General features: G+C 42.2%; 2 protein-coding genes across 2 annotated transcripts in view; one reads left to right on the top strand and one right to left on the bottom strand.

Annotated features, from left to right (window-relative positions):
• csmd2 (CUB and Sushi multiple domains 2) overlaps positions 1 to 10,062 on the bottom strand; it is a 260,284-nt gene extending 250,222 nt beyond the window's left edge. Inside the window, exon 1 of the mRNA XM_035429807.1 lies at positions 9,267 to 10,062. Within this exon, the coding sequence (XP_035285698.1) occupies positions 9,267 to 9,450 (184 nt within the window). The 5' untranslated portion in view covers positions 9,451 to 10,062. The remainder of the gene's footprint in view (positions 1 to 9,266) is intronic.
• LOC118233819 (translation initiation factor IF-2-like) overlaps positions 8,296 to 22,890 on the top strand; it is a 33,286-nt gene continuing 18,691 nt past the window's right edge. The window contains exons 1-4 of the mRNA XM_035429808.1: positions 8,296 to 8,315; positions 14,639 to 15,228; positions 17,974 to 18,147; positions 18,353 to 18,540. Coding sequence (XP_035285699.1) covers positions 15,123 to 15,228; positions 17,974 to 18,147; positions 18,353 to 18,540 — 468 coding nt within the window. The 5' untranslated portion in view covers positions 8,296 to 8,315; positions 14,639 to 15,122. The remainder of the gene's footprint in view (positions 8,316 to 14,638; positions 15,229 to 17,973; positions 18,148 to 18,352; positions 18,541 to 22,890) is intronic.

The raw sequence follows: 22,890 nt of genomic DNA, 5'->3' as shown, positions 1-22,890 counted from the left end.
ATAAATTATAAGGCACAGTATGGGACTTACTGCCGCCTTTAAAGGGCCAAACCAAAGCGTTTCAGGGCCCAAATTTGGCCCCTGGCCAGAAAATTCTTTGGGCATTCATGGTGAAGGGAGTGATTCTATTCATGAAGGGATTCACACACTTTCAACCGAATTAGGTATCAACAATGAGCCCAATGTTCAGAGACACAGACTTAGGCCTGAAACCGGATGAAACTAGCTGGAAATAACATAATAGCTGCCATCTAGTGCGCACTTTGATTAACTCTTGTACAAGCAGTCCAGTTAATACACATCCTCCAAAACAACTTCAGACCACTTTAATCAAATTGATTTGAACTGTTCGTTTTGTTTAGCCTTATTTTTGAGGTGAAACTTTGTGAGCACTTCATTTGTCTGGATATGACTAAATAATCCGGTGTTTTCGAGCTGCCCATTGGATGAAGGACAGCGAGAGGATCACTGGAAGGATACCAGCGCGGCCCTGTTTGTTTATTGTTAGACATTCACACCCGGGAGTCTCATGCCGTTCCCATGACAACAAGGGCAGACATGGAGGAGCAAGTGAAGAGGCAGGCAATTAAAGATCCTCCTCCCCCTCCCTCTCTCTCTCTCGCTCTCTCTCTCTCTCTCTTCCTGCCCCTGAGTTTATCCAGCTCAGAAAAATTGCCAGTTTCCACCCACCTCTCCATCTTTCACATGTCATCAACAGTTTCGCAGAACTCAGGACTATGGGATCCTCAGCAACAATCTTTAACCAATAGGTTACAATAGAATCCATGGATGTACCTGTTGATATGGACAAATAATTTGTAATAGTGTATAATTCACAAATGCAAATGTGGTCATTTTTCACCACAGGAGGACTCACCCATGTAGACTGTATGAACCATTATAAGTAACAAAATATCACTGTAACATTAAATATATCACTTTTTAAATGAATTTACTGTTCACTGTTGTTTAATGAAACTGTCAGGCCTAAAATTTTAACTACTTTTTTCTGAATGATAAAAATAATGATTGCCACTTTTGGGTTCTGCAGTTTTCTGAACGACAAGAGAATGAGCATTCGATTTTAGTTCAGTTATAGAATAATTGAACTGCTAAGCATCTGAAATTATCATCCACAGTGAATTATTGATCGGGTGACTTGCCCTTTGAATTTGCTGTGAGAAAAAAGTCTTGCATTACGTTATTTTCGGCAGAAAATAATTTTGAACTTCAGTAAAGTACTAGTGCTACCTTATCTTTCTCATCTAAGATGCCTGGAGATGAGTGTAGTAGCTTGAAACATAACATTTGGTAAAAAAAAAAAAAATTTGGCAAAAGGGAGCATTTTGCAATTTGTGGATTCTTTTCTTATTTTATCTCGTCTCTTGACATGGAATCTCAGTCCAGTCTTTTGGCTGATAGTACTTAGAGGGCATGGGGTTTAAGTCTTCAGTGATGAATCAGCTTTGGCCTGGGCGTTCAATTGTCTCAGGGTGCCCTCCGGGCTACCATACTGGACCCAGAGGCTGCAACAGCTCCACTTCAAAGCCTGGTGCAGGAGAGGTTTTATGAACCTTGAATAAAGCCTTTGGCTTTTCGTGGTTCCTCGAGGGAGGACCGGGGCGAGCGGAGATCAGGCAGCACCCTCCCCGCTAGGTGGAGCATGTCGACATCGCTCCCCGCCGTGCCGTGGCGCAGTGCTGAGCTTGTCCTCTCCGCAATGTCCCAGCCTCCCAATCAGGCTTCTGCGGTCCCCGCCCCCGCCCCATTAGCATCCGCCCTCCCTGGGCCTCCCCTCCAGGCTGACAGACCCCGCTGTTCTGACAGCTGCTTGGCATTGAGAGGGATTACAACGGATAACAGTCCTGGGAGCCGACTCCTTAGCTGACTGCTGCCCTCCTCCCTCCCTCTCTCTCAGGTTGTCTCTCCCTCTCCCTCTCTCTCTCTCTCGCTCTCTCTCTCTCCCCATTTCTCTCACACCTGATTATATATCTCTCCTAAACCTGAGCTTCAATACATTTCACTCCCTCACGCTCTCCCCCTCTCTGCTCTCTTGCTGCTCATTTTCCCTTTCTCCTGCTCTGGCTCTCATTTTTATTCCCTTCTGACTGAGGAAGAAGCACCAAAAGGACACAAAAGCACACATGGCATTTGCAAGGTCCTTGCTTCTTAACAAACCCATGCAGCATCTCCAATACTGCAGCCTGTGGCCATTCCATTAACTTTAAGCAGTCTGAGCAGTCCAGGGCTTATCCATAGCACAAATATTGAGATTCAGAGAAAACACATCCGTAAGCCTTTCTTGCTCAGTGATTACCATTGCAGCTTTCTGGGGGAGGATGAACACGGGTTACAAAATACAACTACAAGAGGAGTTACCATTGAAAAATATAACTACAAGCAACATTTTATCAAGCACCATCAAACACAGAATTGAGTGAAGGAATGAATGGAAAGTCAGTCAGAGGCAGAGAGAGAGAGAGAGAGAGAGAGAGAGAGAGAGAGAGAGAGAGAGAGAGAGAGAGAGAGAGAGAGAGAGAGAGAGAGAGAGAGAGAGAGAGAGAGAGAGAGAGAGAGAGAGAGAGAGAGAGAGAGAGAGAGAGAGAGAGAGAGAGAGAGAGAGAGAGAGAGAGAGAGGAAAACATCTGAGCAGGGAGAGACATAAATGGATTAGCTCCATAATCTAATCACGGGGGATCAAAGATAAGAGAACACAAAATCAAAGTCTTAAGCAGACAGAGAACTGACAGGTTGCAAGGAAAAGGAATCTTTCCTGGCAATCTCAAAGCGATAGCACCCCTGAAAAGCAGTCCTGGAGGATTTGGAGCCCCTCACTGAAAGCACACTTTCCAATCTCTTTGGTGAAATGTACTCCAGTACAGTCACCCAATCATTGCTGAAAGTTCAGAAATGTGAAGGAATGTTTGGAGACACAAACCAACCTCAGGTTTTGACTAGCTGGATCCAGGTGCATTTGCCACCCAATGCATTATAAAATAGTGAAACAAGAAACCTCATTAGGGTTTAATAAATTAACTCCAAAGTTTCAAAGCCTGAAACCACCACACTCTTGCTGTGTATTACAGAATATGTTTATCACTGGAATGCCTTCGGGGCTCATGTAAGCATCGTTTATTCCGTTTAAGAGGTGGACCAACCAAGCAGACAGCAAGGTGAAAGAGTATAATGAGCCATCGCTGAGGAGGCTATAAGATAGCAGACCCCTCACGCATTTTACATTCCCAGCCCATGAGCCGGCATGCAGAGCCCACAGCCACGGAGATAAAGCAGCAGCAATCTGAGCGATTTGAATCGAGCACTTAACCGAGGTCAAGCTAAGCCCATTCTCCACAGGGGTATTGGCGCTCGGGCACATTTTATCCCCCAGGAAGGCGAGGAAGGGATGAAAGGTCTCTGAGAATATGTGGAGGAAAAGCAGTGTAGATCCCTCATGAGTTCACCGGCACCATAACCCCCCACCACCCCCTCCCCTCCCCACACACACACACACACACACACACACACACACACACACACACCAGCCCTTCACGGTTGCGATTGTGCGCCTCCCCAGGCAGAAACGCCGCAGCTGAGGCGGCTCGTCTTTGAGGAACCCCTGCGTGGCGATTCACTACGGGAGAGCTGTAGAGCAGAAATGTATCAGGCCACCTACCGCACGCCTGCATCAAAACCCCGGGCCGAGCTCCTGAAGCGGCTGAGAAACGCAGCGCGACAAAGACGCCGTTCGGCTTCCCGTTCGGCTGCCGGCTGACTCGCGGGTCGCGGGCACCGGCGGCCCAAAATGCAAATCCGCCGCTGCGGCGAGACCGAGGACAGTACCGTCCGCCGTCCTTTTTTTCACACGGGGCCCGCCGTCCCGCTGTTTGACCTTACTGATGGGGGTCGCATCGTGGCATCGGCCGTCCTGCGATCCACAGGCTGTTAGCTGCCCGCCGGTTCGCGGGGAGGGCGAGAGAGTCACGGGTGCAAAGCTCTCTTCTCTTCCTTTGCGCATGACCCGGTAAAAAGGTTCCTTGCCCCTTTCGTCCCAGGGGGGAAGCTGCAGACCTCTCCTACATTGGACATGCGTTCAGATCATCACTATAAAAGTGCTGATTTCTCACTTTGATGCTGTATTCTGAGCTAATGTGAATAACAGAAGGGGAGGTTCCACTTATTGCTGCTCACGGATCAGGGACAAAATGTTCCGGTTACCTTGTAAATGGGTCCAGGTCACAGTATCATTGTGTCCAATTTTATTTTTGGGGTTTTTTTTTATGGGAATACTTTTAAAAGATGCATTTGCAAACTGCCAAAAAAAACACTGTTTCTATAACTTTTCAAAATATATGTATTTCCAAAAAAAAACTGAGCAAAAGTGGAAAGTTCTGATTGGTTGCAGAGCATTATGACAAGACTGTTATCTATTATAACCTTAAATAACCTTACAGCATGTTGCAATAATGGTTTAAAGTTGCAATAATGGTTTATGCTTGCTTGGTAGCCTTGGAGACATGAACATAGCAAGCCACAGCAGTTCTCAAGACCAAGGCCAACCTGCTCAACTGTGTTCTCAAGCAGCTGTTCTCTACATCTCTCACTGCACCAGGGGCCTCTATCCAAACAGAGCACGGAATACACAAAGAACCCCACAAAGATCCTCCCTAATCAGGATTCCTCACCTGTCGCTGTGAACGAACAAACGCACTACTTAAAAAAAATAAAAAATAAAAAATTCTCCAATGACTAGTATCTCCGCGGGAGTAAGCAAAGCCCCACATCACTTTGAACAGCCAGAGGAGAGAGACATACATGCAGCCAAAATTCCACAACCTGGCTGGAACTGTATTTCAACCTAGTCCACCCACATGTGCCTGCAGAGTATGGAGATCTGGCCGGCACTTATAATTGGGGTGGAGGTGGCACTGAGGAAAGCCTGATTTCAACAGGCACTGTTTTTCTAACAGCGCGACAAAGCTGTTCATTGGTAGCTGTCTCTTATTGGTTGGATGGTTTGAGTTTCATTGATGGGGGTGTGGTTTTTGCTGCAGATGCAGGGCTCTGCAGAGAGTTGTCCTTGATGCTGGACAGCCTTCTCAAACAAAACCTGTGAGTACCCAGGGGCTGCACTGCTTCGACCCATGTTCGTTGTGGCTGTAGGTAGCATTGTTGTCAGTAATGCAGAAGTAGCAGTCCTGTCTTTAATTTGGGATTATTGTCAAGGACAACCTATTTAACTTCTGTTGCTCCCGAAAAGAGCTGTCCGTGGTCCTGAATTACTTGTCTTTTTGTTTCAGTGGTAATTAGTGCTGAGTGGCTTTTTGATTGAGAGAGAGAAATAGAGTGTGTGTGTTTGTGTGTGTTTGTGGGCATGTTTGTGTGTGTGTGTGTGTGTGTGTCTGCATGTTTGTGTGCGCGTGTATGTATGTTCTCTGAAGAAATGGGGCCAAATTTGATTTATCATTAATTTATTATTTATTCTGGTATGACTTGTAGTATTTAGTACAAAAGCAAGTGTTTAGGTTCAGAATGATAAACAGCGTGGAATTTTTGTATTTGATCTAAGACTACAAAAAAAATAATATATCTAATGATAGTTAGTTTCACCTATAATATTACGTCAGGTCTTCCATCCATTAATCAAATATATTATACAACTATTGTCTACAAGGGATTTTTTTATTTTATTTTCACATTAAAACAATAAAATCAAATTCAAATATAAATTAACCAGCATTATGTTTGTTCTTGTCAACATTAAATTCATGCATGCTCTACGACTTCATTTTATTTCGTTTTATTTTATTTTATTTTTATTAAGAACACGTGGGCTCCAACTTGAGCAAAGGTGATTTCTCTTGTTACTTCAGTTTCAATTCCTTTGCGGCTCAAATTTAATCAAGGCAAAGGATAGTTATTGCGTGCAGAGAAAATAAATGTATAGGTCTCGCACCATGGGAGGTTAAGAAGCAGAGTAATCATTATTAAATATACAAGGGCTTTCAGGAAAGAAAATGGCGAAAGAAAGCCAAAAAGGATATGGCGACATACATAACGTTAAATAAAGACATATAGGCCTAATGTTGATCTGTCCTATAGTTAAGCAACCTTAACATAGCAACTCCGTGTTAACCGATCTGTCGTCTTCTTCTGAATTCCTCTATGAGCACCATTCACGTGAATGCTGCACCGTTCGCTTGTATGCTGTATGTTGAAAAATGGCCAAATAAACCTCTACAGTCTACACAAATATTAACCCGTCAAAAATTCAGCAGAAGCTGTAAAAGCACGCCCCTTTTGGTGAGCGAACTGCAATCTGAATGCATCCACAGATGCTTGGATTTTTATTAAGGAGATCTCCACTGCGTGCCAACTAGTTCGCGCGTGCTTAATGATGTTGCACCAAGTTGCATCATAAATATACACTGACAGTGCAACTTTTGTTTCGTAACATTAAGTAAGAAAATACATTGTTAATGCAAATAAGGGGGACCAAGTACATGCAGAAGACCTACCAATAGGCTACACTATTCCTCTGTGACGGAGGACTGACTTGTCGGGTGTTCGATCACGTTAGCTGTGGAATCACAACCAGAATCGCAAGTACATAGCCTATTCCAGTAGGCTATATTCACAATGGAATGTTACTCGTGCGCTAAATGATACCTTCAAACACGTAGCTTATAAGATTTCAGAAAGAATTCGACCGCAAAAACATCGACTGTTAAGAGGGGTTCGGCCGCAAGCTTTACATCCACTTACAAAAACCCAAATTGCGTACGCACTGAATAACCTACGGCTTTCAATATGGAACTAAATGGTGGGTGATGTTGAATTAGAAACAGCAGGGTGCAGCGGTGCTGCGTTTTTGGAAAGATTCATCTGACACAAGGCAACTCAAGGGAGCCTCAGCCCTGTCGGAAGTGTATCTATCGGTGTATGCAGGTGAGCTGGAGTGCAGATGTCTTCGCAAACGTTCAGACAGAGATAATTAAACCACTTCCTTAATGCGACTTAGTCTAAGTACTCCTTGCACCAACTGCGCCGGGAAACCAGGGCATTACAGATGTATATAGTCGTTTGAACAGGAACTGACATTATTTCACGAGAGATCAGAACGCATGTTGTTGAAGCCTCGTATAAGTTTCAAGCTGCAGATGACACCCACTTGGTGTGTTCGTGGTCTAAAACCAAGCTGACAATACCTGCACATAGCGTTCATATCGCCTAGCCGATGTGCAACTGTGAAGCTTTGGTGCCGCTCAATGGGAAAATAGGGAAACTGCTTTGGAATGGATAACCCAATACATCACAAACGGCTGTAGTCGACAACTACATCCTAGCGTTGTGTTAACAGCGGTATTTCTACCGGGTTCGAGCCGCTCTGACACATAACCAACTACATTGATCACTTTAACAAAACATTTGTTGCTACTCTCCAGGAGACGGTATGCTACCCCGCTCATTAACACTCAAATAGACTGGCGTAGTTACCACCTCAGAGCGATTCTTCTTCAAAAGACGTTCCTCGACTGGGCACAAGCCAATTTTATTTTAATTTTTTCGTGTGGTCATTCTTCTTATTTCGTGAGACCTAACCTATATCTTTAAGTAAGGTGGTGCAATGAACCAATAATTTGTCCCAAGCTGCTTCTGTTTGTGTCTTTTGATTTCTAAAGAAACGGAATAATTCTCAGTGCAAGAAAAGGCTACTCATGTACCACTTTGTTTGTAGGCCTACATTTAGCTATTATGATATAATTGCAATTTGGCGTCCAGCCCGTGACAGTAGACTAAAGTAGAGAAGAAGAAGACTAAACTAGAGAAGAAGGCTAGGTGAAGTATGAGTAACAAGGGACGTTTATTGTATTCATTGATTCTGTCCTCGTGGAAGGAAGTCTCTGGTCCCCACAAGAGAAATGGAAAAAAGGATAATACCGAACATACTAGTTACGAAAGACCATGAAATATATTAATCACGTGAGAGAGAAATATACGATTCAAATAATAAGATACAGAAATTATCAAAGTTTTATTGATGTGCGCATTGTGTTGCATAACGCGTACATGCGATTTCCCCCAGAATTTCACTTTCAGTTCCAATTCCTTCTGTTTGTTCCTCTCAATGCTACTGGGACAAAGTATGTTAAGAACCTGCTGCCATTAGGGAGCACATTTTCATTATGACCCGTATCCATTCAGTGAAAAAATATCCATTTTCCATTGCCACCTGTAAATGAAGCCACTCGGTCCCCGCGCGCGCACGCGCGCGCACACACAAAACACACACACACACAAGTTAAAGGAGCACTAAGGTAGGCTGCGTTCTCTCTTTTAATAACACGGATTTCAGCTATTAATTTAGAAATAGCATATTATACAAATGTTGGTATATAGCCTGTGATAGCTACACATTAAAAGTAACGGAGACCGACGAAACACTAATAGAAAGGCTGAAAGCATACACTTTTCCTTATCAGCTAGAGAAACGATTATCAAATATAGCCTCCAGTGTAACCCATTTCATAGTCTGTCTTTAAAGCTAACAGAAGCTATCGCTGAGCCAGTATGAAATTGAAGTCTATGTTGTCTTACACATTCCCTTCTTTTCACTAATAGTGTTCAGCAAAATCCAATGTAAAACTCGCAATGGAAGATAATTGAAATATTTCAGGCTTGGGAAATTGCAGTAGAATCCGTTTGCCACAGCACAAGCGCATTGTGTGGACAGCACTAAAATATGGTGCTGACACCAATCTCAGCATAATGTTTTAAACAGAGGAAGGAGGAGGGGGCGAAACGATACACACAATTTGGCATTTACGGCAAACAGCACACACAATTACATGCAGCCTACACCGAATGTCCAGTCTCTATGGCCATTACAGCACCCATATCACCCAAATGGCTACCTTACTGTGCGTTGCCCTGTAACGCAACACAGATAATAGAACATGTATTATTAAAATAGTCGTATGGACGTGGTTTTCTCACGGTTTCCCTTAAACCCCTGTCATAAAAGCACCACTTGACCATGAAAATTAAGTCCAGTATTGGGGGCACAAGGAGGATTGCCGCAAGTATTTCATCAATCATTTCAGTATGAAAACAACACATCTCAGAGGAACTTTGGGGGGGAGACAAGACGGCGAAATTGCATTTGCGGATAAACAAACACTGTGTTGTCTTCAAACAAGAGGCTATTATCGCTAGGCTCCCCCTTCTGCGCCGTGCACAGGGGGCATAATACAGAACGGGTAACTTACCCTTTACCGATGCAGCCAGCAACCCCATATACAAGAAGAGAACCCGGCTCCAGTAGTGCGCTTGTACTCCCACCTTCATTAGCGCAAAAATCCCTAGTCCGTCCAGTTTCCTCGCCCCGCTATATGCGCATCTGCATGCTGTCCTTACTAGTCCCGTTCCGTCAGAATTCAAAGCGGCGCTCATGGCAGGATTTTTGGCAGGCACGTTATCAGATGGTTTTAAAAGGAAGATTCACTTTGTGTCGGCGCTGAGAAAAATCCCAATGCATTGAGACTCCGCTTCTGCAGCTGGACTGAACCATCTCATGCGGACGGCGGGGTTAGAGAATTTTAGTTGAAATATTTTTACACCAAAAGAGCAACAAGAATGAACGAAAATACCTTTAAAAACAGTTTCTCTGAACAAGCGTTCATATATCTCCCCTGATTTTTTTCTTCTTCTGTGATTTGAGACGAGAGAGAGGCGAGCCCTTCTTCTGCTCTCGCAAGACGCTTCTGCTTGTAGGCTACGCTTATTTTGCTTGAATTAATACCCTTATCTTCACTGTCGATACTTCATATTTCATCCTGCCTTAGAATAAATAACGGTATACCGGAAAAAACAAAGATAAAAACACACCGAATCGCCGAGAGTCCGTTGTCCCCATTACAAAGTTTACAGCCGTCTTGACAGCTTAGATCTTTTAACATGGGAAATCAATAACTAATCGATCATTTATTTCCAGTATCTCGAGCCTTTTTAAGCGTGTAGTATTTCCAGTCTTAACGACGCGAAGAGACTGCAAAGCTCTCGCTCTCTCTCTCTCTCTCTCTTTCTCTCTCTCTCTCTCTCTCTCCCCAGCCAACCCCTCCCCCCCCCCCCCTTGCAAAGTTTAAGGCGCCTTATTGGTAATAAACCGAAGGCTTCCGTCAGAAGTCGCTAAGTGTTGACGTGTGTCGATGCTGATTAATACCATGCAGCCTAATGAATAAAATTAATAATACGAATTATAACATAAAATAACGTAGGCTATATTTTATGCCAAATGAGGAATGATTCTGCCGGTATTACAAGAACGTGAACAACAACAACTACTACTACAATAATAATAACAATAATAATAATAATAATAATAATGTATGTATGTACCACTGTACCAAGGTGGGACGTCTGTTGAGGGTAGTATAGACTGGTATGAGAACAAAAATCTGTTTTCGTAACTCAGAGTGGTAATTTATATAGGTAATATGGATAGACTGCTTTTAGGATATATATAAACACAATAGGCGGGACAGTTACGTCAGTGTGCATTGGTAAGAATAGCTTAGCTCAGATAAACAAACTTTTAGTTTCATGTAATCTTCTGTAGGCTAATTGCTTGACTGGTGAGCACTATTTCTTGCTATGTAAACGTGAAATTGATGCGACCAGTAACCCACACGATTAACCGATAATTAATTAATGCATTCATTCATTCAAATGCGCTTGGTTAGGCTATATAAAAAACTCTGAGTCACGGAATGTGTCCTCTACACTCAATAAATAAATAAATAAATAAATAAATACACGCACATTAAACCGAATCTACCCATGCGATGCAATGACTTATTTACTCTGCTGAAGTGATTGTCACGGTCCAAAGACGTAACTCAGCTTGAACTTCACTATGAAGGGTTAGGCTACCCTAAAAGCGACAACTGTTTTTTGCGCACCAGGTTATATTCTGTGACGTTGCGTAAACACAGTGCATGGAATCCTCATTTTAGTTCCCATGGCTGTGTCAGTTGGTCTGTATATTCTAAACTGGGTTCCAAAACATATTCAAACAAAGCATTCCAACGTTTATAATTTATTACATTGACCCGGAAATGCAATCAAAGATTGGTTAGGCCAAGTGATATGATGTTTGCGGCTAAATTTGGGAGACACCAAAAACGTCGCTGGGATGCATGGGCACCTTTTCCCCGGTCTGTGTGGATTCATCCGAACACGCCTAAAGACGACTTAGATAGGATATGTTTTCAAATTTGGACGAGGATTCAATCTCCAGGACAAGACCTACGGTCAGTTTCACCAGATAATATAAACAAGCCCTCCGAAATAATCGTGAATTCTCAAACTACACCACTCAACGATGTATCCTATGCCTGCAACAGCAGTACAGCCGCTCCCACCGATGGCACCAAAATCACGATCCCCGGGCGACAGTGAGTAACTGCAATCACGAACATTAGCTAGCTCTATGGAATGTCCCTAAGGATACAGTTGCTTTATTATTATTATTATTATTATTATTATTATTATTATAAGCAGCAGCAGTATTAGTAATATTCCCTCATTAGGAATATTCTTACAAGCCAGGCTCTGAATATATTTTTAATTTCATTATTAATTTGTCCTGTCCACAAAGAGGGTATTTCTCAAATCAACAATTACAAGAACAACAGCACACTTTAGGATATAGGATAGCCTAACTAAACCTATTCATTTTCACAGCTCACAGACCAGTTGGGCAAGGGAGAAAGACTTTCTTCTCTGATGTTTTAATACTGTAATATTGTAGCAACATAATGTTTAACAAAGTGGAATAAATTGTGTCGCAAGCTATAGGAAGTGTTCTTTCAAGCAGCACCACCTGATTTGTAAAGGGGATTGCAAAAGGAATTTCATGCCCTGTTCAACTCTTGACTAATGCTAATTTAAAATGCATCAATTAAAAGTCACCAATGTATATGTTTGATAAACTATATGCTACACTGTTTACAGAGAGACATAAGTAGAGTTTCTCTGAAATTAAATTCAGGACACTACAGTAAATAAATAGTAGTCTTTTAAGTGAAGACTAGGCCAAGGGTTGCAGTAGTGTCAAAGATATAATACATGTAACAACTCAAACCTCAGAATTGTCATTGTGCAAATGCATGTGCGTGCTATTCAAATACATTATATTCCTATTGGTATAATAGTCCGCCCAATACAGTATGGGATTTTAACCCCTTGTTAAATTGTATTGTCTTTGCCAGGTGCTATGTCAATGTTTGATTGCCTCAATGTTGGTGAGTGTCAGCATCTATCGTGTTACTGAATGTTATTCAGATTGTTCACCACGGGAAACGTGTCATAGCAAAATGATTCACACCAGTGCAGTAACAGGTTTAATTCAGTTGTGTATGGCAGCAATCTAGTAAATAATACAATAAGAGACTGCTGAAAGTATTTATTTATTTATTGATTTATTTATTTATTTGTTTGTTTGTTGAATTATTTTCACGCTGACACAAATAAACTGGCAACCAAACTTCTTAAGACAAATATTGAAATATTTAAGAATTCTTTAAATATAACATAATATTCCAGTTAAGAGAATCCTCAAGAATTGCAGATTGACATCCAATCCAACCAGTCAATGGGTCCACGATTGAAACCTGCATTCACAGTGAGTCCCAAGATCGAAATACCTTTTTAATATTTTCATCCGAAAAATCCATCTCCTTGGGTACATTCACATGGTTATTTTTTGTGAAAATAGCAAGGGTTTATTATTTTCACCACGGAATAACCTGGGCTGTTGCATGGATGCTCGCCTCACGGGTGTTGCTGCAATGCATCTGTTATATGCAAATATGCAGTATGTAGATGTAGTGTGACCTTTTGACTTGCCAGCTGTTAATTACACACATGAATGCATGGACTGGAATACTGTATAGGTAAAATATGTGTCTGTTGCAAATGAGTCATTACAGTATAAGCGAGTGGTGTGAAATGTGAATGTGTAGACTAAACTACTATGAACATCCAAAACTGTTTTCCCGAATCGTACTGAAATAAATTAGCACCAGGAACGCTTATTACTTTCACATAAATATAGGAAATTACCTCAGTAGTCAAAACCACATTAATTACAATTCTTTCAGTTTTGAAATAAAACAGCGAGGATGTGTTCAGTTCAAGTTATTAGTTTTTTTATTTTTTATATTATTTTATTTTTTTTTAATTCAATTTGTATATAAATTAGCCTAAATAAATGTGCTATAACAAACATCATCTGAGATGACTCAAAAGTTTTCAAAATTAGTTGTCCGATTTATAAATTATCTTTTTCACCAGTAGCACACAACAATAACTTGTTAGTGTAGGATTTGATTGCTTCATAGGTGGGTTATGGAAGCCTAAACCATACCATATTACATGTATTTAGGCTTTGTTCAATCATGGCCAGACATGGCTGGTCTTTGTTTTTTCAAAGTCTTAATTATTATAGTCTAGGAGAGAAGTCATTGCTTTAGGAACAAATGGGTGGCATTTGAGAAGCAATATTAAAACACATAAATGCATATTCTCTAAAATCCTTTTAAGCCTTAAACAGACTGCCCAACTGAGTGGTTGACCACATTTTCACATTCGAATGTCTTGCTGAAAAACCTAACTCAAAAACTGGAATATAAGGATCAAAATAAAATAAAAATAAAAAAGTGTGATAAGAAGAAGCGAATACATAAGGTATTGATAACTGAGCCATATTCTGAAGTGTGACCCTTTCTCTTGAATATTTGATTTTTGGTTTATTTCTGGTCACTGCTTCTTGGTCACTTTATATAGTATGCTGTGGAAAAGTGATCTTGGTGCAAAGATTATCACCATTACACAATAGCTTTAATATACCTAACTCTCATTTCTCCTGTGACTGGTCCCTTGCATTAGCGTATAGCACAATTCCTGAGGGAATTTTCAGCAGAGTGAAAAAATTGTCACTGGCAAACCTGAAGTATTTCTGCCCCCATCGAAGAAGTGTATCTTCCTTTAATTCCTAAGATATTCCTTGTCCCCCTATTCTGGTACAAAAAGGGGGCTAGGGATGATTCTTGTGGTCCTTTTGAGCAGGATTGCTATCTGTCTTTGCCAGTCTTAGGAAATGCAGGTGCACCACGTGATCACCCAGGCGTACTGTCTGTTCCGCAACGGAACGGCGGTGACTAACAAGAACCTTGTTAAATATTCATATTAAGAGCTAGCTTCCGCCATTTGCACAGGAATAGTATGAATGAGCATAAGCAAACCTTACTCGGCTGATCGTATTTGGCTATGCAAAAAATCTCTGAACCAGGATTGCACAAGTTAGTTTTGATGATGATGATGATGATATTGATGATGATGATGATCGTGGTCATGATGTTGAGGATGATTATGACAATGATGATGATGATGATGATAATGATGGTTCTCGTCACTGTTATCATTATCACTGTCATCATGAATTGACAAAATGTCTTTGGCTGCATTTTTGCAAGAACATTCTGTTTCTAAAGCATTGCAGACAGAGAGGGGCTTTCTGTTGTAATATATGGCACCACAGAGACAATTATAATTGACATTTTTCCCCTCTTTCTCACAGCAAAGGTGAGCTGCATTCTGAGCAAAATAAGGTCAATCAGATTGTCCAGCAAGAGTTCAAGGGTTTGCCGAAGGGACAGAACATTTGGCCCGGGGGTTCGCAGGTCCACAGGGATTTCTCCTGCCACAGTGAGGACCCACATGACTCCAAGCAGGATGGCTCCTCCACAGAGGAGAGGCAACAGAGGAGTCCCGGGAAGCTCCTGAAGAGAGTCCAAGGTCCGAAGGGCAAGGGCGTCCCCTGGCTTCCGGTAATAGATGAGTACCCTCCGCTCCCATGCCCCGCCCAGCCCTGGAACGGAAGGGTGTACCAGAGGTCCGCAGCCGCCTGGCCCTCGCCTCCAGGCTCCAGCAACACGGGGGGCGCTCAGAACGTGAAGGAGATCCAGGACTTCCTGAGGAACGTCCTGCTCAAACCGGGCCAGGACGAGACTCCTCCAAACCAGCAGGGCTTCCTCCAGGGCCAGTCCGTTCCCAAAGGAACTATGCGGACAGAGACGTCCCCACTGCATGTTGTGTTTAACGAGAAGAGTGATATTCCAGAAGCCGAGACAAGGCGCTGCCAGACACATACAGGTGCTGCTATACCATGTTAGTGCATCACGTGTTTGCAAGATTCTTTCTGTTCCAAGCTGTCCTTGCACTGTTGGAGCAAATGTTCCAGCACCTTGCATCCAGTAACAGAATGTTTATTGTCTTTCTCCCATCACATTTAATGGCTGGCCTCGCTCTGGATGAATAAAGTCCAAAACAGATTCAAAATATCTTATTTTTATTGATGTAATTACTAGATGTACTGTATGTATTATTCAGGGCTGTTTTATCACAGCATTGCGTGTGCTTCTTTGTACACATTAAATAGTGATATTTGAGTGCTAACGATTTCCCCAATTTGGAATCTCATCACAAATTCTGAGCACATCAATGAGCATGGCATTACTTGTTGTTTGGTAATGGGATAGAAAGAGGGCAGCTATTTAAATTAAAGCGAGTGATTAGTGTTAGTAGTAATATTTAACTGTCCAGCTGGCTAACGGCAATCATGCAGAAGTTGAGATCATTGCTGAGAAACCATTCCCGATGCATTGTGGGTGAAATGACTCATTGACTTCCCAGTTTTGTTTCACAACCATTGCCTTCATTATCATTATTAATGGCATCGTCACACTCTGATAATTAAAAACATGAGCTTCTCGACACTGGGCAGTGGTGAGATTCAGGGCGGAGCCACAGAGTCACTCATTAATCTCCTGGCTTCTGGTAAAGCCCGCCCATGGCTCTGTGTAGATGAATTAAAACCGTTTTACTTTCCATCACGCAATAACTTTTACTGTGCCTTATGTTGTGGTACAGCAGGAGGGTGTCAGGACGATGGGAGAGTTTTGGGGCTGTAGCACTAACCATCAGAAAACTCGTGATTATATAGCATAGCACGCATGCATCTCAACCAACTGAATATTTGGAGATTCTGGTGGGAAAAGAGGCCGTGAAAAAGGCTGCGTATCCAAAATATTTAACAGGTACCAAGGGTGGAATTATAATACGTCTGCTGTGAGTTTTACTGGAGGGAGAGGGAGTCCTTTCACAGCTGCGCTGACTCAAATCGCCACCTGGCCGCTCTGCCTTATCGACAGCGAAGTTGAGAACCCTCTTCCTAATGGGAAGAACTGGGACAGAGTTTTCTTTAAGAACAGGCACAGATAAGGGCTCCTGAGTGGAGTCGGTTAAGGCATGTGTGCGTAATGCAGCGATGCTTCCTGAGCCCCAAAACCAATCAGGACTAGGCTCACCATGGCTGGGAGTCCCACAATATGATAATTGACTGCAGCATTTCTCACCAGCGACCGTAGACTGTATGTGACTTCGCCATGGTTTGCAGAGTGATTCAGAAACTGCTTCTTTGTGCATGTTAGATCAAATTGCAGTGACAGAACAGCGAAGGAATATAGCTACAATTAAGAAATCAATATTAGGAGAAAACAAGGGGAGGAACACACATGCACGTTTTATAGTAATTCTTCCTGTGAGGGGTCTGGGCCAGTGTTAATGATTGGTTACATGTTTTTACAGTTAGGCCATATATATTGAGTGCCCCCCTGGTGCCTCACACACAACGGCACAACCCCCCCCCCCCCCCCCCCCCCACCCACCCCCCAACGAATTAAACATGCACTGCTATTAATTATTTAATAATTCATGGGCAGATTCTCTGATCTCTCTGGGGCTTTACTGAATTGTACATGATGGCTTTTGACAGATGCAGTTCATTTTTCCAATGATGTCATCTATTCGGAGCGTTAATCACTGCAATGAAGTTGGTCTGCTTTGGAAGAGGGTTACCTTTTTCAGTCGCAAATATTGCAGGACGTTTTCTTTACCAACATTCTGCTTCTGTAACAGTTATTGGAAGTTGAGAAGGGTGTCAAAAAATGCAATCTAAATGGGTGATAAGTTTCCAGGCACGAAACATGAGTAGCATTCTTATTTGATTATGAAGTCTGGATTGAATAAAATTTGGATGTGTGTGCAGGATGTCATGGTAAAGTTGGCCATTTTATTATTTTTAAATTGATTTTCCACCAAGCTGTCAGGGGGATGGAGAATACAGTGTTGTTAAATCAGTTTTGACACATTCACAGTTACAACACATAGCCTGTTGTTCCATTTTAACCCCCTGTGTGAAAGCTAAGCCATGGATTTAAGCATATGGACGTGAGAGGACTTGTGATCTTGGAATTTGTTTTTTAAAATCATGTTTTGAAGTCAGAAGTAAATACTGAAATATAAATCAATATGGTTTGCTTTTTCCTTGAAATGTTTATTTGGTCAGTGGGCTGAGCACATAGTCAATGAGCACCTGTTCTTATTTCAGCTCCTTATACTGGTTCAAAGGCGACAGGAGATTGCAGAGGCTTCTTGCTAGGGCAGGGCATTGATCTGTAGGAGAGATAAGAAACATGGAAACAGACAAAGTTACTGAGCTGGTCATAGATATTCTCTCTTTCTCTCTCTCGTCTCTCTCTCTCTCTCTCGCTTAAAATTTCTCTCTGAAAATGTTGAGCATGCATAAACACTGCAAAATGTGTCATTTTCAATGTGCTAATATTAAATAACCTGATGATCAGTTGAGAGAAGTAATATCATTGCTGAGTGGGAATGTCATCTCCATTCAATTTCAACCCACCATTCACCTCAAGTTTTGCTTTGTATAGATGTCTGTGAATCTACATCCAGATAGTAGTTGTCTTATAGCCCCAAGAGATGACTCTCTATGAATACCATGTGCAGATGTTGCTTATTTGAACCTATTTTTTATATTTTTTTATTTTTTCCAAGCGGTCAGCAACCATAACCTGAATGCAGATGGCCTGTGTGTGGACTTTCAATCATTTGGCACAGCTGAAGACAGAGAAATAAGGCCAGCTGGCCCTTGCGACAAAGTGAAGCTCCACCCTTGCCTGGAAAGAACCACCAGGCCTGAAACCAAGATGACAGGTGCAGCTAGCTGTGGTAGATAGCAATTGGCCAGTCAATTTCCAAGTTTTCTTAGAAAAGGTTATGGACATTTTAGTAGCATGCTATGCATTTATGGAATCCCTTCTATGCCTGTTGCCTATTGCCTTCCCCTTCCACCTCTTTCTGTCTTTAAAACCTTTGACGGTAAGTTGGAGTTGGTCTGACTTTTTTCTGCCTTCTGCCCATCTGTCCTCTTCAGACACCTATCCCAAACAGAATGCAGGAGCCTTTAAAAGCATCCCCCCTCAAGGAGCCACAGAATTGGGAAGTCACCACAGGTCTGCCGGGAACACGGTGTTACCTGGCCCTCACGCCCTAGGAGTGCCCACTGCTGACCACTGCCAAACCCACCCCGTCCGCCCTCCCCCTGGATTCCAGCCCCTTCAGGTAAAACCGCCACCCTTGAAAGCATCATCAACAGTCCTGCTGGCTGGCCTCTCCATTATAGGGTTTACCGTTTACACTATCCTGTAATGTGGGATACATTACATTTTCTGTTGTTTGCTTTGTTTGGGTTTTTTTCTGGGTAGAAATGGCTTTTTTGTCATCATGCTCCCCTGCTACATCCCAGGGTCACACGGTGAGTCATTCGGCGTGCAGACGATGAGACCGTCCTCTACTGCGTCCCGCTTCGGGGTTCACAACATCCCACAAACACTGATACTGCCCCTGCCAATGGCCTCTTAGGGGCGCAGGATCTGAGGGGTGTCATATCGAGACCTGAACGAAGAAACGCTGTACCTCAGAATGCGGAGTCAGTCTTGATTTTAACGAAACGCCCGTCAAGTGCAGTTTGCCATTTCTGCAATATTTCTGCAATCTACTATAATTTGGATGCTGTGTAATATCAAGTGTAATGCAATGTGACAGGTGCATATGTGCATTTATTAAATAACAAACAGAAGCATAAACTTTTTATTTCTACCTACAATGACAGAAAAATATGATTTTTACTTAAAAAGTAATCTTAGAAATGACAAAAAACATGCACCACAACTACTTTAAGACCTCGACGAAACTACAGAGAAACCAGTTTCCCTGACTAGAGTGAAACGGCTCTTTCTACGTTCTGCTAAAAAGAAAAAAAGACTCCAGTGGGCCAATCACCATCAGCACTGGACCAAGAGAGATTGGGAAAAAGCAGATACACATCCTTTTAGACAAGCAGATCGTAGTTATCGTTTCAGTGTAGTCAGGGAGACTTGTTTTTCTCTAGCTGCATTGAGTTCTTCCTGTAGTTCTGGTGCAGGTTTACGATGGTTTCTTTTACTAAACACCACAAGATATTTGTCTTCTGCCTCTGATATTATCCTTCTTCTCCCTGGTCTTCTGCTGTTGACATTATTGCCCATCTGCTGGACCCTTGCTGACTTTTAACCAAACATTGCACCTGGAAATATTAAGCGTGCAATTTCTGTTTACTTGGCTCTGCACATCGAAGCCTAACTCCTTCTTCTTTGCCATATTTCTTGCTGCTTTAGTGCCTAATTTACTTACACTACAGGTCAATGGTATTTGGCTACCTAATACCATTCTGAGCAGATGCTACTTCTGAGCAGATGCTACTGGTGTGTGTGCTACCCACCTGTCAGTCTCTCATTGGCCCCACCACTTGTCGACACAAACCGTGTTCATGATGTACATGCTCAAATTCATATTGGACACCTGAACAGGAATAGCTACATTCGGATCTCAACTTTTGAAACTGAGTAGAAGAGCTTTGAGGAATTGATTTGCAAAAAACAGGCATCCCTCCTTAAACCTGAAAAATGTTGGAACTGAGAACAGAGAAAAATATTCCAGCAGACGATCAGGGTTTATATTTATACTTTGTTAGGGTATTGGCTATTTTGATCAAGACAAACCGGATGATCAAAAATGCAAACTGAAGTCATTCATTACCTTGTGCTGTCAGATAATAACAAAGGACATTTTTCGCCACAAGTGCACATATTTATCCGCACACAATGTACACAATCATTTCACACACCAAAATAGAACCAAACAAGCAGTCTCCACATTATAGAGCTGGTTATGTTTTTTTTTTTTTTCCTTTGAAGTAAAATTTTAAAAAAGAAAAAAAAGTGAATAAACCCACAAGAATGCCTTGGGAGCACATTGCCTGTCAGGATTTTTAGATTGATCTGCATCCATTTTCAATCGCAGGGGGCTCCTTTAATTGGACTGAAAAGGCTTTTAATGTCTTCCTTCTAAATTCAGCACCACTTGTGCTCATCCCATTTTTGTCACTCCCTGAGAACCATTTTGTTCTCATTTTTTATGGAGAAGTTGATGATAAGAAAAAAGTTAGAAAAGAAAGGAAAGGAGTGACTGTCTGGAAAGGAGTGTCATACTTCCCCTCATTTTCAGCGAGGATTTTAGAGCCATATCGATTCACTCTCGTTGTCAAGGTGTCCCTTGTAAGACCCCCATGAATCGGCTCAGATTGTAATGTCTGTGGACACTGCGTGTCAATGAGGCTAAGAAAAAATGGCTGGTCTTAGATTGGAACTTCTTATTCACGTTTGCCTCCTCCCACTGTGATGGGACAGAGGACATAGTTGCTTCCTGGTTTTTTGTGTCTCTGCCAACTCATGGACCTCCATTTGTGGGAGGGGCGTAACATTGAGATGGTCGTCTTACTGTCAACAAAAAATTGTCCCTTTCATTTGTCCACAAATGTCGATACTGATTGATTAATGCCACCCCCTCTCCCATCTCAAGCAAATCAAAACTATTTGATTTCCCTGAAACGAAGCAATTAAGGGAATCAATTTTAATTATTTTAATTATAAAAGTAATTTAAATTTTGTTCTGAGGCAACAAGAGTTTCATCCTATTACCTGACATATGCTGTTTTACGCTCAACCTTGGGTGCCTAACTACATTCATTAGAAAGTAGTTGGGTCTAGATAGCACAGAGTAAATTAAGGTAGCTATCAACTGTATATATATTGTAACCGGGTGGCTGAGTAGATGCGATTGCCTTCAGGTGGGTGGTTGCGTTTGTTTGCCAGCCGTGGCTTGTTTCAGTGTTCCTTCCTCAGTCCATGTAGCTTTGTTTTCCTTTCATTCGGCGTGATTTTAGGACCACTGGACCGACTCTGATGTTTTGGACAAAGACATTTTTTTTTCTTGATTTGGCTCCGTACTGAACAATTTGAGATTTGTAATCAAACTTTTCATATATAGCAATACTTTTTGGGACATGTTAATGTTATGTAAGTAAGTAGTCATGTTTAGTACTTTGTTGCATATCCTTTGGATCCAATGACTGCTTGAAGTCTGTGACCCATAGACATCACCAGGTGCTGAGTATCTTCTCTGGTGATGCTCTGCCAGTCCTGTACTGCAGCCATTTTCAGCTGCTGCTTGTGTTGGGGCTAGTTGCCTTACGTTTTCTCTTGAGCATATGAAACACATGTTCAATGGGATTCAGATTAGGTGAATGACTTGGCCAGTCAAGAATTTTCCAGTTTTTGGCTTTGAAAAACTCCTTTGTTGCTTTAGAAGTATGTTTGGGATCATTGTTTTGCTGTAGGATGAAGCGCCGTCCAATGAGTTTGGAGACAATTTCTTGAACTTGAGCAGAAAATAATCACAAAATGCACAAGTACATTTTGTAATTCATTCTGCTGTTGCTCTGGGCAGTAACATCATCAATAAAGAGAAGTGAGACTGCACCTGTGGCAGCCATGCCCAAACAATGACACCCCACCTCCAATTAACCATAATTTAATTGTTTGATTACAAATATAAAATTGTGGAGTACAAAACCAAATCAAGAAAAAATATGTCATTATGGAGCTCCCTGTATATTATATTAATTAACTTGAAAGTAGAGTGCTTACGTGCCTTAAACCTGCTCTTATTAATGGCATGGGTAAAGTATAGATGTGTGTCCCATTGCCCTGTGTTTCTGGTTCTGGGTGACTAATGTGTGTTTGCTTCTCTTCAGAGGCAGCCACTTTTTGGTTTGCACCATTACTTCACTTTTACAGTGTGAAGTAGAAGACAGGCGTGTGATTGAACAGTTTGATGACCCGTATGCTGAACATTTACTTGTAAGTTGCTTATTTTCTTTGACGGTATGTTCATAGTCTGATCCATGGCATAGTTGTTGCAGTATATGCCCAATCTGGAATGCCAGGCCACTAACTGTCTTTCCACTGCGGACGTCCTCCATGATCACATCAGCAGCGCACGGACTAGCACTCGTGTGCATGCAGCGAGTCGCTGGTCCTCTTCACTCCGCGGATCACAGCCCTTGAGCTGCGGGCACGCCCGGCCCGCTCAGCTGGCAGTGCCAGACTGTATGCGTGCGATAAACCTGAGGATCTGCAGCGATGCGCAGCGATGGGCCTCCTTCCCTGAGCGATGCTACGGCTAGTCGCACTCAGCGCCTGCATGGTCAGGATTCTGAGAATAATATATATATATGTAATTCTTTTTTTATGTTGGGCTGTGAATGTTGCTCCCGTTTAGGATTATTCCATTCCTTTGTGATGGATTCAGCATGAGCCACTTTCCCCTCACATTTAATAATTGCTTACATTTCCACAGAACTGGTCATTGGCTTAGGCTTTCTTTGTACATTGTGGTGAAGTGTAGTGGTTTGCCTTCAATTAGCTCCCTTTAAATATTCAACCTGGCCATAATTTGAGTTGTTCTGCAAATCATTTTGCATGACATGTGATTGGTCAAGCAAATTGCAGTAGGGAAAGGGCATTGAAAACA

The sequence above is a fragment of the Anguilla anguilla genome, chromosome 8 (genome assembly GCF_013347855.1).
Source record: "Anguilla anguilla isolate fAngAng1 chromosome 8, fAngAng1.pri, whole genome shotgun sequence".
NCBI lineage: Eukaryota > Metazoa > Chordata > Actinopteri > Anguilliformes > Anguillidae > Anguilla > Anguilla anguilla.
Note: the sequence above shows the minus strand (reverse complement) of the source record. Positions and strands in the feature narration are given on the sequence as shown.